Source organism: Apostichopus japonicus, chromosome 20 (assembly GCF_037975245.1).
Source record: "Apostichopus japonicus isolate 1M-3 chromosome 20, ASM3797524v1, whole genome shotgun sequence".
In the NCBI taxonomy this organism is placed as follows: Eukaryota; Metazoa; Echinodermata; class Holothuroidea; order Aspidochirotida; family Stichopodidae; genus Apostichopus; species Apostichopus japonicus.
Window position 1 is genome coordinate 22,620,066 of NC_092580.1, and position 14,376 is coordinate 22,634,441.

At 34.9% G+C, this 14,376-nt stretch overlaps 1 protein-coding gene across 1 annotated transcript; it reads left to right on the forward strand.

Annotated features, from left to right (window-relative positions):
* Positions 1-443: 443 nt before the first annotated feature.
* Positions 444-14,000, forward strand: LOC139961292 (uncharacterized). The gene is made up of 8 exons (XM_071960407.1): positions 444-583; positions 8,356-8,386; positions 8,926-9,095; positions 9,745-10,009; positions 10,197-10,405; positions 10,698-11,009; positions 11,427-11,694; positions 13,302-14,000. The coding sequence occupies exons 1-8, from the start codon at positions 497-499 to the stop codon at positions 13,562-13,564; spliced, it is 1,605 nt and encodes a 534-aa protein (XP_071816508.1). The 5' UTR covers positions 444-496; the 3' UTR covers positions 13,565-14,000.
* Positions 14,001-14,376: the final 376 nt, after the last annotated feature.

Sequence of the window (14,376 nt, forward strand, 5' to 3'; positions counted from 1 at the left end):
TCGTAAGTTAAGGTTTGAGTGTTTGCTCCCAAATCTGACTAGGAATTTGTATCGCACAAATCGGCAGAAAGTGCGATGCTGATTTGAAAACGTCTCGCAAGTTTGTCGTTTTGGATCGCATTTTGCGATGCGATACCGGAAAAATCGAACACTGGTTACATGGTTGTGAGGATAGCACAATTAATTATGGCACCATAAAAAAGCGTATAACATTTTGAAAATTTAAATGAACCGGCTGCTGCCTTAAAAAAAAAATCGATTAATGAAAAAGCAGACAGACACATATATAGACCGAACGGAACCATACAGTTACCGTACATGACAACATATTTGAGTTCTCAACGATTTAAAATAAAATAAGTTCCAAGTTGGCCTCGGTAGATTTATGACGTTTCACTGCGTGGGTTGCTTTCTTTCAAGTTATTCCCACCAACAGTGTTACTGCCTTTCATTTCCATCTATTGCATCGAGACCATCAAAGTGTACAAAAGTCACAATGGAGGAGTTTCATCTCTACAGTATCATTTTAAAAATCACCATTTTTGCATCGATAGCTCTAAATGCAGCGAACTCTCAAGAATTGGTAAGTCCGAAATATTTCTCCATTTTTCCTTCTTGTGTCAGCTGAAAATTCAATTTTGAATTTTCGTGAAGTTATGGTACAGTTTTTCAATCTTTTTTACCCGCCATCTTATTTCTATATTCTGTTTGTTTCAATCGATATTTTTTTTTTTTGAAACATCAAATGCAGATAAAGTTCTCTTCTAATTGACAGACTTGCTGATGGATTTCTGCCGCTCATTTAGAACAGAAATCTTTATTCCAGATTCTTAAGAATTATTTTGTGTCTTATCTTTTCTTTTTTAAAAAAACTCCTCATACTTGCATATTTTTTTAAATAATAATTCTTGTGTATCACCCCTTGCCTCCCTTTCTATTTTGCAAGTACATTTCGAAAATTCACGCTGCATATTCATAATTGTCCTATAGGCTTCTACCCTGTTTATCTGTCGCTAACTTGAAACTTTCTAAATTGTTACCAAACTTGAATCGGTTCACCTACACCTTTCTTGTATAAACTCACGTTACTTGATGTAGTTGCAAACACAACATTTGTTTTGCTTTAGGTTCGAGTAATATTCTGTGACTTTATTTTGCTATTGTCATTCAAAACTCGTTTCCAGACACTATAGTTAATTTTAGGTTATATAATATTAATGTCAGTTCCTATATTTCTATTAAACCTCTCGCCAACATAAACCTTATCTCATTTTACTTACTTTTATGGTATGTAGTATTTCAATTATATGAAATGTGTTACGTCAATACGCCTTGATAGAAAATAAAGTCAAACGTTTTGCTGTTTACCAAAGCTGTAGAGTATTAAGTTCTCAAAATATGGTTGCAATTAATCAAACTTTCATGTATTAATTATTTTTCAAAATGAAAAATAAATCACAAACAGCAAATTCATTTTTTTTCAATCCTGCTGCATAACTTGAAATCAAAAGTTAACACTCGTCTAGCGAATGAACACATCTTTTTTTTTTTGGGGGGGGGGGCTAGGGGTAAATACTAGTACATATATATTTCTTTCTGGTTTGCTCTCTCTAATCTCAATCTATTGAGGAAACTAGTTTCATTCAGTTTATCGGTTTACGTTGACAATAGCAATTACCTCCTATCACGGAGGATCGCATCCTTCAAATTTTTAAAAATCCTTGATTAATCCACAAAACAATATTCAATGAAATTGTTACTTTTTATTCTATATACTCTTTGTATCGAAATATAGACATTGGTGAAGAAAACGATTCTTCTTTGTGACTTTTAAATATCTTCAGAAAATCATAGTTTTTAGAATAATCCCAAAGTCAAAAACATTTGGTAAGAGTGTAAATTAAAAATTATGGTCACATTTTCTCAAATTGAGATTAAGTAGAATTATATTAGCTATCACTGCATCTCCCTTCCTTGGTTTACTACATATTTAACACAGTCAGTTCTACTTCGAGAATTCATAAAAAAGATTCCTTCATTAAAACGTATAAAAAGTATTTCAAACATGTAAATGAATATGCTAATAAAACGCTTGATATTAATGTAAAAATTTCTGTTCAAGAAGAAACGACTCCTTTAAGTTATCATGTATTAGTAATTATAGTTTCCTCTTCAATGTCATGTTTTTACTGATTAAACATGTTATCATTTCTTACTACTATTTCAGGCATATTGAAATTTGCACACAAAATACAGACATAGCTTAAAACTTTATAAACTTATGCTCAAAAAATATATATATTCAGGGGTGTCTACATCCATACTTAAGAAGTACAAAAAAGGAAGAGGAAAAAAGGAGAGAGGGAGATGTGAAATAGTTTCGAATTCATTGTTATAAAACTAGCACACTGATTTATTCAAACTTAACTTTAATTTCTATATTACATGAATGAAACGTGACTGATATTACAGATAGGAAAAATCAAGAGATGGCAAAACAAAAAATAGATATGGATTCATATCTAATTCGTACTTCGAGACTAGATTCATATCTAAATCGTACTTTGAGACTAGATTCATATCTATATTTTACTTTGAGACTAGATTCATATCTAAGTCGTTCATTTTGATGGATATTCAGTGACAGTCTTCTACTCCCAATATTAACTGTAAAATGCTTTAGAACATACCTACTTGTGAGGGGGGGGGGAATATTTTAGCAATATTGAGCTTTATGCAATACCAAGTTTTACTAACTTGCTGAACTATTTTATATATTTATTGATCTTGATATCGCTTTCCTTGTGAGTTGAGTCTTATCGGACAAAGTTGAGTGTTTTTTTTTTCACCTGTTGAAGTTTGGAACCCTCGTCTAGCATTTAGCATGCAAACTGTTTCTATGCGTTAGAAGATTAACGAACAGTAATGATAAATCTTAATTTAAAATAAAGGTTTTAAAAAAAAACCAACTTAGTTCTAAAAACTGTAAAAACTGTTTGTCCCGTTCTCATTTATAATCTACATTTCCCCACATTCTTTCGTATTTTCGTTAAAATCGTTCTTTGGTTGTATGCATTTTCATTCAGAGTCCCCTTTTTGTTATTTTCTGGGGTAATGTAATCAATTTCTAGTGTCTGTAGTTCATGAAGAATGACAAATAGATACAGATTGCTTTACATATTCAGTCCTTTTTACTAATATATCTTGTTGGTGCAGGGGGATAACTTATATTGACATATTTTAACACCGTGTTAACTTCTAATTACTCCCTAGCTGTGAAGTTTTATTAACATCATGATGACATAAAACGCATAAAATGGAAACTTATCAGCAAACGTTATAACGGCATATATTATTTTTAATAACTCAAAAAAGAGAAAAAGATAAATAACAAAAAACATTGCCGTTTTTATTCGAAAGAGTTGAAAGTGTGTGTCATTCACATTTCTTATTTGATCGAAATACAGCCATACTTTCGATTACCGTAATTTCGAAGATGCTTTCCGACATGTTCTTGCAATAATATAAATTAAAACAACCTGAATGAATTTTCTGCATCTATTGAAATGAACACAGGACTTCACAATATGATGGTTTAATTTAGTTTCTAATGCTTTAAATTGTAATTCCTATATTGTATTTTGGCGGTTGAATGCTTCCATTTTTAAAAAGCGTTATTCTTGGCAAAGATAATGTCTGTCCTCCTTTAAATGAGCGGATTATGACTCAAACCAGCAAGTGATTACATCTTGTTCACTAAACAATGTTTAAGCGATGCATATCTACCCATCACCCTCAATTTTTTCTTCAACTCAAGCTATCATACTTTCAAAAAGTATTTCAACCTCGCATATCATTTTTTCTCTCCATATCGTTCATCGCAGGAGTTTAATATGACTTTATACGAAATATCCGAGTAAACGTACTCGAGAAAATCTTCATTATAAATGTTAATATTTATCTTCCTATTTAATAATTGAAAAAAAAATATCGATGCTTGATAACTCGAGAATTTACTTGTTGTAATTAATTATTTACATATCACTCACCCCATTCACTTTATACTTAAGAAGATTGTCTCCTTCTCAATGTTCCGTCTTTTCTACGTTCATATTTATTTCTAGTTACTTACAGCAGAAATTTTCCAACTGTTCCAGTGTGTATACGCGTTTAGTTTCAATCATAAAGAGTGACAGAATAGCCTTTTAAATAGCCGGCGCACCCCTCCCCCCCCCACTTCTCAGTTTTAATACTCATACATTAAATTCATTCAGAGGAATATTTTACATATATTTTTCCCCGTTTTAACTGTTCCCGACTACCTATATATAGATACATTATCATGCGATATGCTGAGGTTGGTAGATATACTGATATACTGGTAAATTCTATCCCGATCATTTAATTTAGTTGCTCCGATAACGTTACAACTTTTAAAAAGTGTTTGTAAGTGAGAGAAAAGATGTTAAAAACTGCCTATCTGAACTGTTAAAATAAATTGTAAATGAAAAGTGACATTTTGACGAAATATTACTGTGGCACGAATTTTTTAATGCTAAAATAGCACGAGAATGTTATATAGCATGTGCATTCGTTGTCATCACGTTCACTACCCGTTCTGTAGATTAAAGTAACTGGAGGTTATTGAAGTATATGTACCCAGGGTTCTGCCCAGGGTAGATTGAGTGCCGGCAGGACTATCTAAGGGGAGCGCCACCATCGGTTGGCGCGGAGCGTACAAGAAAATTTGGGTTTTGGAAACCCCCCCAGATGGCCGGAAACGGCCCTTCCCGAGTATTCTGAGCCACATATAGACAGCTTTGAAATGAGATCTCATGTCTGGAATTTTTCATAATTAATGAAAAAAGTTAGGACAAATATCTGGAGCACCAGAGTACAGACCAGCCGGTGGTGCCTATTAAGTATACTAAAAAGCAATAGCAATGCACCGTGCACGTGGCTGACTAGTTCGTGTAGCCGTCACGTATAGTCACTACGAGGCGGAGTGCGCTGGTCGTGCCTAATGCAATATGATGTAAATTCACCCGCTACGAAGGTTAACGGCCGTATGTGTACTAGCTAGCTGGATAGTGCCTGTGTCTCGCGCGATAAAAATAGATATAAATGAAACTATCAAAAGTACGATCGGGAGTTGGAAACGGAAACAGTCATTGGTCTGGAATGCGGAACTCTGGTAATTTTTACTAAGTATGACACTGTGATGTGTTGGATATTTTGAATTTGAACAGTTATGAACTGGATTTCCCCTAGTCTCAAACAGATTGTTTCTGTACGTTCGACCCTCCGGCTATGGAGCTGTTTTTTGGAGTTCCTATCGAAAATAAGTGCCGGTCGGAAAAGTCACTCAGGCAGATTGTGGCGGTCGGTAATTCAGCGTGCTGGTCGGGCCCGACCGGCGCCGACCGGCAGCGGCAGAACCCTGTGTACCGTACCGTTATACCGTCAATTATAACATTCACCATAGCAATGAGAATGCCACTTTAATTGCTTAACGTTATTAAAGAATAAACGTGGATATAGAGACTCGATGTCCGATGTTTAACCTCTGTGTGAATTTACAATATTACACTTATCCCCGTTTTGTGTCAATTAAAATCGGGACACTGTCCAATTTACATATTCATAGTGAAGGTGTTACCAAAATTTTGTGGGTTACATTCCCGCTATGATATCGGTGCCTAATTATGAACATAATGTATTTAATTTATGAAATGATGTGTTTTTTGCTTGAAAACTGTACTTGTATGTGCTAAAACTAAAGTGACAGTGTTCACTTTTACCTTCAATACACAAAATCGTTATATATAGCTGACTTGACTATGTAACATTTATCATTTATAAAACAGCTCTTCGTTTAATAACTATGTGTTTCAGGTTGAATAGTATTCATTCATTAGTATTCATGGCCAGTGATGAAGTAAGTACACAATGAGTCAAAATCATCTGATAACTGCAGGAGGAAACGTTTACATAAGAGGAGCTGTTCTTGAACTGAATTCTAACGACGTGATTTTACGGTTCAAAAGTACCCGTTAAAAAAGCGTCGCACCGTTTTTCCCCCAAAAAATAAGCACAATAAAATAATAATTACATCTGGCAGCCGGTATGCTACCGTCAAAATACATTTTTAAACAATTTTAACAACACTTGTCGGTAAAATATAAAAGTCAGAGGGCCCGACGTTTCGATTCTAGCAGGATCTTTTTCAGAGGCTAATAGGAACCAAAACAAACTAAGGAGCAATGAAAATGAAAAAAATCTCTCGTCAATTGTTTTACAGTGGTTGTTATACAAAGAAACGATTTTATGTTCCCACAGGTGATTGTGCCAATAATTGTGGAATAATTCTGGTTACACTGACGACATGGGAATTACACGTTAACTTATCAGAGTAAAATGAGCTGTATATTTTTTTATATAAAAAGGGTTATCAAAATTTAGCTATAAAACTTAATAAAATAATTCTTTCTTAATATATAGCTATTAATATTATCATTCGAATACCAATGGAATAATTCGCATCGTACTGGTTGAAGTTGAATATTTATCTCATGCTACCTCTCCTCGCTTTTATAGTTTTAGGAATTTCTTCGTGTCAAATTTCCGTCTTTTTGCGCATTCGGGTGTATTCCCCTTTCCTACAGAATGCATTCACCAACTTTACTCGTGTATAAATTCAAAAACCTCATCAAATTTGCACTTGATATCTATATAAGTGATCATTTTGGAGTGAAGAATCGTTACTATACTGACAGACTGATTTTTTGTTTTTAGTAACAGCTTTAATATTCAAACATTAAATCACAAATCTTATGATATTTTTCTTCCATGTCGATTCGTGTCCTTTTATCCTCATATATACAGTATATATATTGATTACGTATTGGTATCATGTTAAAATATCAAGCTCTGTCCTGAGTATTAGCTGTTTACCATTATAGAAATCTTAACACTTTACTGTGTTAAGTTTTAGGTATCGTACCACAGTTACAGTAAAATGTACATCTGCTCGTAAGGTTAACCGTAGAACAAAATGACTTAAAGCGACCTACTGCAGTGCTTGTTTCGGCATATTTTCAGTCACCTTCATTGTTTTTCTATATTTATTTGAAAGAGCATAAATCATTGTATAGACCTACAAATGGTGTGAAAATATGGAGAATTGAAGGTGGTATCATAAATTTTTAGAAACTATATGGTTAAATGTGGATATTCCTTCGAGTGAGCAAACGAAATGATTGCGATTCAGTATGCTGAAATTACTCCTCTTCTAGCTCAAAATCTAAATGGTCATGGTATGGAAATTTGCAGATGCCATGACAGGCCAAGCCCTTGGCTATCATATGGTGGGTAGGACATACCGGTTGAAAACTTCTATCTATGCTTTAGTAAAATGACGAATTTAGTAGGTAAAGTCAATGGAACGCTTAATTGTGGTACGACACCTATAGGCAATGCGAATGCCATTTTACGTCAGCAATAGTTTTAGAATTATTACATTTTCCTCTTCCAAACCAAACAGTAAACTTACTGATCAATTCTTTGTGTGAGTGTTCCAAATCCAACCGTTCTCCCCAAAGTCACTATTATAGCTATTCCGATGAAGCCCATTCACCCACCGCATGTCCCTCCCCACACCATACGCTTACATACTGGTACGCTACTTTTCATTGATTTTTTTCAACACTTTACAAGGAACAAGTTGAAATACTTCAGTTTTGTTTTATAATTGCATATTCTAGTAGTATTATTATTCCGATATAATCGCAAATGAAATCTTGTTTTCCTACTTTTTAGATCAGACATATGTAGTGAATAACACAACAATTTACACCTACCTCCAAAATGCTTCCTCCATATCATATTTTGTTAACCGTATATTCCTTGCATATCCATACCGTATGTATTGTCCTTGGCAATTATGTATTCGTGTACAAATACTATCCAATTATTCCATTTAAAAGAAAATTCCTTACACTTCTAGAGACAACCGGTTAGTCCCGGCTGCGATGCTACATTAAATAACATTAAAAGCAAAATCCATATTTTTCTTTATCTTCGAATCAAGACAAAGGAACAAAGAATTCAAACCAGTTTTGGCTGTGCATCAAGTAAATTGGCGAAAATAACTGCCAGTTGATACAACTCTATGTTAAAAAAGCCAGAACGGTTTGAGGCAAAGTTTGTTTGTCGCTAATCGAAAAACCGATAACATTTTATGGCTTGTGGAAACAAGGAAAGGCAGTTACATTGTTATGTAAACTTTTCTATTCACTCTACACATTCTAACAAAAGCAGCATTTAGGGAATAATATCTTTGTTTTCTCTCTTCAGGGAACTCCAAAAAGTGGCGGAAACAATCAAGGTGAGTGAAGCCATTTGTAAAAATGTTTGCTCTTTCTTAATATTCGCAATCAAAACTTCCAAACTATATTAGTAATGTGCTTCGAATCATGATTTTGTTTAATTTCTTCCCACAACGCTGAAAAAGGAGACTGAATCTTTATTTATTTCTTTTTTATTTCTATGCCAACTTGAATTCATTCAATCTACTCATCTCCTCTGCCCACATTTTTTTCACACACCTAAGCATACGATATAGGTAGGGGTTGATTTGCTCGGGTTTCCTTCAAATTCAATAATACCGTCGGTCGGTAAATACGTTTTTTCTGTGTTTCAAGAGCATAACCTTTATGTTCTTTCGAAATTTCAGACGAAACCAAACTTTCAGTAGTTTAAAAAAAAAACAGATGAAAAATTTTAAGTAATTTTGGACGAATGCTGTTGCCATGATAAATAAATAAGATCACCGCATTTTTTTGTGACCTATAATGCGTAATGTAACTACAATGTATATTCATTACATAGTTATCAATTAATTACTATATTATGTCATGTTTGTAGAAGCATCGTACTTTTTCTATCAACGTTCCGAATATCCCCGAGACTGCGCAGAAGTCAAGGCCCAATGCTCAAACAATAACTCGAGTGGTGTGTTCGTAATAAGACCAGAGGGATTTGATGAACCATTTGAAGTATTCTGTGAGAATGACGTAGACGGCGGTGGTTGGACAGTAAGATACATTCTAAAAGTTGTTTTCCATTATAAATCAATCTGTTATGTATATATATATATATATATATATATATATATATATATATATATAACAATATATATATATATATATAACAATATATAACTTATAACCAGAAACGGGATCTATCGTACGCAATACCAGAAGGACACAGTTTCCCACACTGCGCCCCACCCCGTACTCCCTCATCTCCTGACATTGGGAGATAAATCCTTTTTTTCCTTTCAGTCCCGTATGCGACCGTGTAAGTATGAAGTATCTCAGACTAATTGGTCTGCTTTAAAGTTTCACTTTTATCAATAGTTTATCGCGCTTCATCCATACTAATATGGTACTTTGGCTAACTAACTTCCCTTACAAATTGATTATGAATTATTTAATTGACTGAGTGACCTTTAAATGTCTAAATGTCATCAGTATGGCCCCGAAATATGCTAGAAAATCAGATTATTATAACCCATGCAATAATTTCCAAAAATTTGAACTGCCACTGCATACTTGGTTATACACACTGAGTGACTTAACTGTCTATATAAATAGTTCTCAATGGCTGGAATTTTGAATTATCAGCTCCTCCAGGAATGTAATTTTGAAAACATCTAGCAATACATTTTCTATCACATTTCAGGTGATTCAACGACGTGTGGATGGCTCAATTAACTTTGATCGGAGCTGGTCAGATTACAAGGAAGGCTTTGGTTTTCTGAGAAGTGAATTTTGGATCGGAAACCAAAAGCTGAGTTTCCTTACAAATCAAAAGAAATACCAACTTCGAATTGATTTCGAGAATTCTGCAGGGTCTTCGTTTTTCGCCACCTACGAAGCTTTTCGAATCAGTGATGAGTTCAGCAAGTTTCGTATAGTCAGTGTTGGTCAAAGCACCGGAACAGTCGGTAAGTTTGTAATCTTAAACCAATGGATATAGGGAGAAACACGAGTAAAACTGTCAGCACTTGTTAACCTCTATCTTTCAAAGACGCTGCAATGAGTCCATTCACAGTCAGAAACATTATTTTTATTTTCTAAATTTATGTTCAACACGAACTAACACAGCCTTGTTCTATTTCGTTCTCATTCTAGATTCCTTTATTGAAACTTGTCCAAGTAACATGGTGTTCAAGAATTGTTCCTGCCAAACGTCATGTGAGAACCCGGATGTCTGCGAGGATACTTGTAGCGCAGAGGATGGCGAGTCTTGTATCTGTCCGGAAGGATTTTTTATCAAAGGTGATACATGTGTACCCCCTCAAGCATGCGGCTGCTACTTAACAGGAAGAGGTGTTATTCCGGTAAGTCTTTGTTTAATTGCTTCATATAAGAGTTGCGAGGGGGGTGGGGATGGGTGAGGTGAGGGGGGTTGAGATGGGAGGGGATTGGGCATTAAAATCACAGCAGTCAGCATGTAAACTAAGTCTTGTTGAAGTACAGCTATATACAGGCTCTATCACATAGTTTAGCGCAACATGTATATTTTGTTGATATGCCAGGGGTAGTTATAAACATTGAATCACAAAGTTGACAGTTTTAAAAGCCCTGACTGTGTTTGAATGATGTTATATTTTTACTACGTTTTCTTACCAGGACGGTGGTAGCTACGTCAACGATGACTGTACAGAACGTTGTTCATGCGAGTCAGGTACCTTGATTTGCGATTCCAGCTTCAGATGCGATGCCAATGCCGTTTGTGAGGAGCGAAACGATACATTTGGATGCCACTGCCGAGAGGGATTCAAAGGGGACGGAAAAAGTTGTACCCGTAATGAATTTACCGATTGTTATGATGTATATACATCTGGATTAAGAAATGATGGCGTGTACAACATCAAACCAGCTGGTTGGCCTGGATCGGAATTTGAAGTCTACTGTGAGATGTCCAACGGAGGCGGTTGGACAGTAAGACCTAATATTGGCTTTTTAAGAAGAATTGAAGGAGGGCGAGGGGTGCGGGGAGGAAGGAAGGAAGGACAAACCAGAATGCGTTTGCAGGCGTTTTCTTTCTTAACCCGAATGAGTAAGAAAAAATATAGTTGTCTTATTAGGTGATATAGATATCGACATGGGCGCACTTTCTTCAAATGTGGGTTCTCGGCGGCTCTTTATATGGCAACATTTGAAACATAGCATAAATGGACTGATTTCATACGTCTTCGTCTGATGAGTGCATGCATCATGCATGGCTAAATACGTTCATTCGCAACAGTTTGTCTTCAAAGAAATCCACAAGTCAAGTCGTTGTGTAACCGGATCATCTGATATGACACATGGCCGATGACAAAGGTTTATTTATCATTGCATTATTTCCACTTTCAGGTATTTCAGAGACGTCAAGATGGTTCTGTTGATTTTTACCGCACCTGGGACAGCTACAAGACTGGGTTTCCTGATACAGCGACTGGGGAATTATGGCTAGGAAATGAAAAACTCTATCACATGACAAATCAAAAGAGCTATAAAATGCGCATTGATTTGATAAACCAGGATGGTGTGTCATATAATCTCAACTATGACGCATTTCGCATCAACAACGAAGCGAACAATTACAGATTAGAAACCCTTGGTAGCTTTACCGGTAATACAGGTGAGTGGATTGTAACAACTGCACTTTAAGTACTGCTGCTGCTGATATCAGTTCCAACAAATAACTGTTAAAGATGATACATAATATCTATCGATGACTTCTTTTCTTAATTGTTTGCGTCTCTTCAGTTACTTATATATCTGAATGATGACCTGTATAAAATATTAAACCATTGAAACTTTCTTGCTTAAAATTATTCAAACCTCTAGTTGCTTGAAGACTTCGTTATTCTTATAATTTTTTTTCAAGTTTAGCGATTCTGACCAGTTGCGTAATTGCATATATTATGAATAGATATATAGTTAGTTAAAGGATCAGCAACCCAACCGTCATCAATAGCTTATACGTAGAGCCGGATATGAATAACTCTAAACCACTAACAAATAATAAAAATTGTACCTTCCGAAAGATCAGTACCAAGGATTCCGTCATACACTGGATTTGACATCAAATATTTATACTAGAAGTTGGCGAAAATGTTTGATATTTGAGGTGTTATTTGCAGTTAAAACATTACTCAGTTGTTTCAAAATATTTCAGACTCATTATTAGGGTTATTGTGTACGCAGCACACACGAAGAGCCTTCGTTCATTCTCTCACCAGTTTTTCCCGTCCCTCTTGTTTTATACATTAACCTGCATGTAGCCTATATAGGCCATGTACGATACTCATTATAACGCCATAGTTGTCATTGTTGTAATGTCATAAAAGAGTTACTCGTAGACTCGACAGAATGTAAACATTTCTTGATTATTTCCAGTAACACTACTTTCAGAAACAGTTAAACATACGTGTATAAAGGACAAATAACAACTGAAAACATTGCATGACGTTTACACCAGAGTACTTCTGATAAGAAAAAAAAAGATTTTGCATATATGTGATATGAAATGAATACAAAATTATGAAATTGTAGAACTCAAAATACCCCAACTTACTTTTAAAAGAATGCGGTTCCATTTTCGCATGTTAATTTTGAATCGTTCGTACACTAATAATATTACTCCAAGTTAAATGTTGCTAACTCCTTGCAGTGGCCCTATGGTATTAGTGAAATCTAGGCTGGATATGACTTGAAAGTACATTTTAATTTTATCTATTTAGTTCGTTACTATATTAAGCCAAAGTCACTCGACTTCATCTAAAGCACATGACAAATTCATTTTTAATATATTGGATACATACAATTGATTTCGGAGCTTGTTTTTAAAAGGCCAAAATTTAGATAGAATCAATCACCTTAAGATACACGAACGAATGATGTAACAAATATAAACATCATTTTTGCATTGGATATGATACCTTTAAGAATGAATATTCAACAGCATATATAACAAATTCTGAAAAACACAGATAAAGCACAGCATGCACACAAGAACAATGCGTTGCATTCTGTGCGTGATTGTAGCACTCTACGGTTTAATAACAAAAAAAGGGGACTACCGTAGAAAACCGTGCACTAATTTAACGTATGACGTAACCACTTTAAAAGTCATACATTATAGATGGCGGCAAAATGATGAAGAGAATAGCGGAGAAACAATGCCGATGTAACATGTAGCCTACTGTAACACACCTGACGTGATTTTGGTTTCTCTTTCTCTAGGGTACGACTACATGGCTTATCACCGCGGGAGTGACTTCTCAACACACGACGACGACAACGATGATTACGATTATTCCTCTGTTTATTATAACTGTGCAGTTAATTATCACGGCGCCTGGTGGTACAATTACTGCTATTCTGCAAACCTCAATGGGGACTACAGCAGCAGTAGTTATACTGGTGTCGCTCTGTACAATTATGACAGTAATTCTTATACTGAATACAGTCTCAGATTTACGGAGATGAAAATACGACCTGTCTAACTCTCAAATAGTTTATAGCAAAGAAATTTTCTAGGTCTTTCCGACTTATACTGTAAAGATCTGCATTGGAAATATTAGAAATATAACACTAAACAGACTCTGGTTGATATTGACGTTTAAATAAAATTTCATATTTATTCATTAAAACTTGAAAAAGAGGTGCACACCAGTGACGGCCGGTTGTTTGCAACTTCGTCTTCCTTCCGTCTTTATCAAAAAACAATCCGGAAAGTTCAACGATTTTTTATTTAATGTTTTTCCTATAACAGAAGAGCATAGTTGATACCAAATTATTAGTTTAAATTAATAATGCAATTGGCCTCCATCTGAATGTTGTTTTTAATTTTAATAACAACTTGAAGGGCCCTTTTTAATCATTGGTTATGTCAGTGTGGACGAATATATAACGAAATAAATATATATTACATTAATTTTCTCTTAGTGCTTTTGTTTTTCTTATTTGTTGTGACTACTAAGTATCTTAACATTTTTTTGTGGAAATATTGAACATCTTTGATTAAAACTATTCGTTCGCTTGAAAAGTGAATGATTGCCTACTGAGGGATGCTCGAAAAGCTATGCACAGGCCTGAACCGCTCAACACAAATACGATTTTAAACAGAAAACTCTTTCCAATAGACTGATGGGCTAGACTTAAAGCAGGGTCTATAAAAAACAAAGAATAGAATAGTTTTTCAGATCGGTCGGCCATTATCTCTGTGACCCTCTGGATACCCGAAATAACATTGCCAACCCAACATTAAAGGAAAAAAAGCAGATCGATACACAACTATTTTACTTCTACACAGACT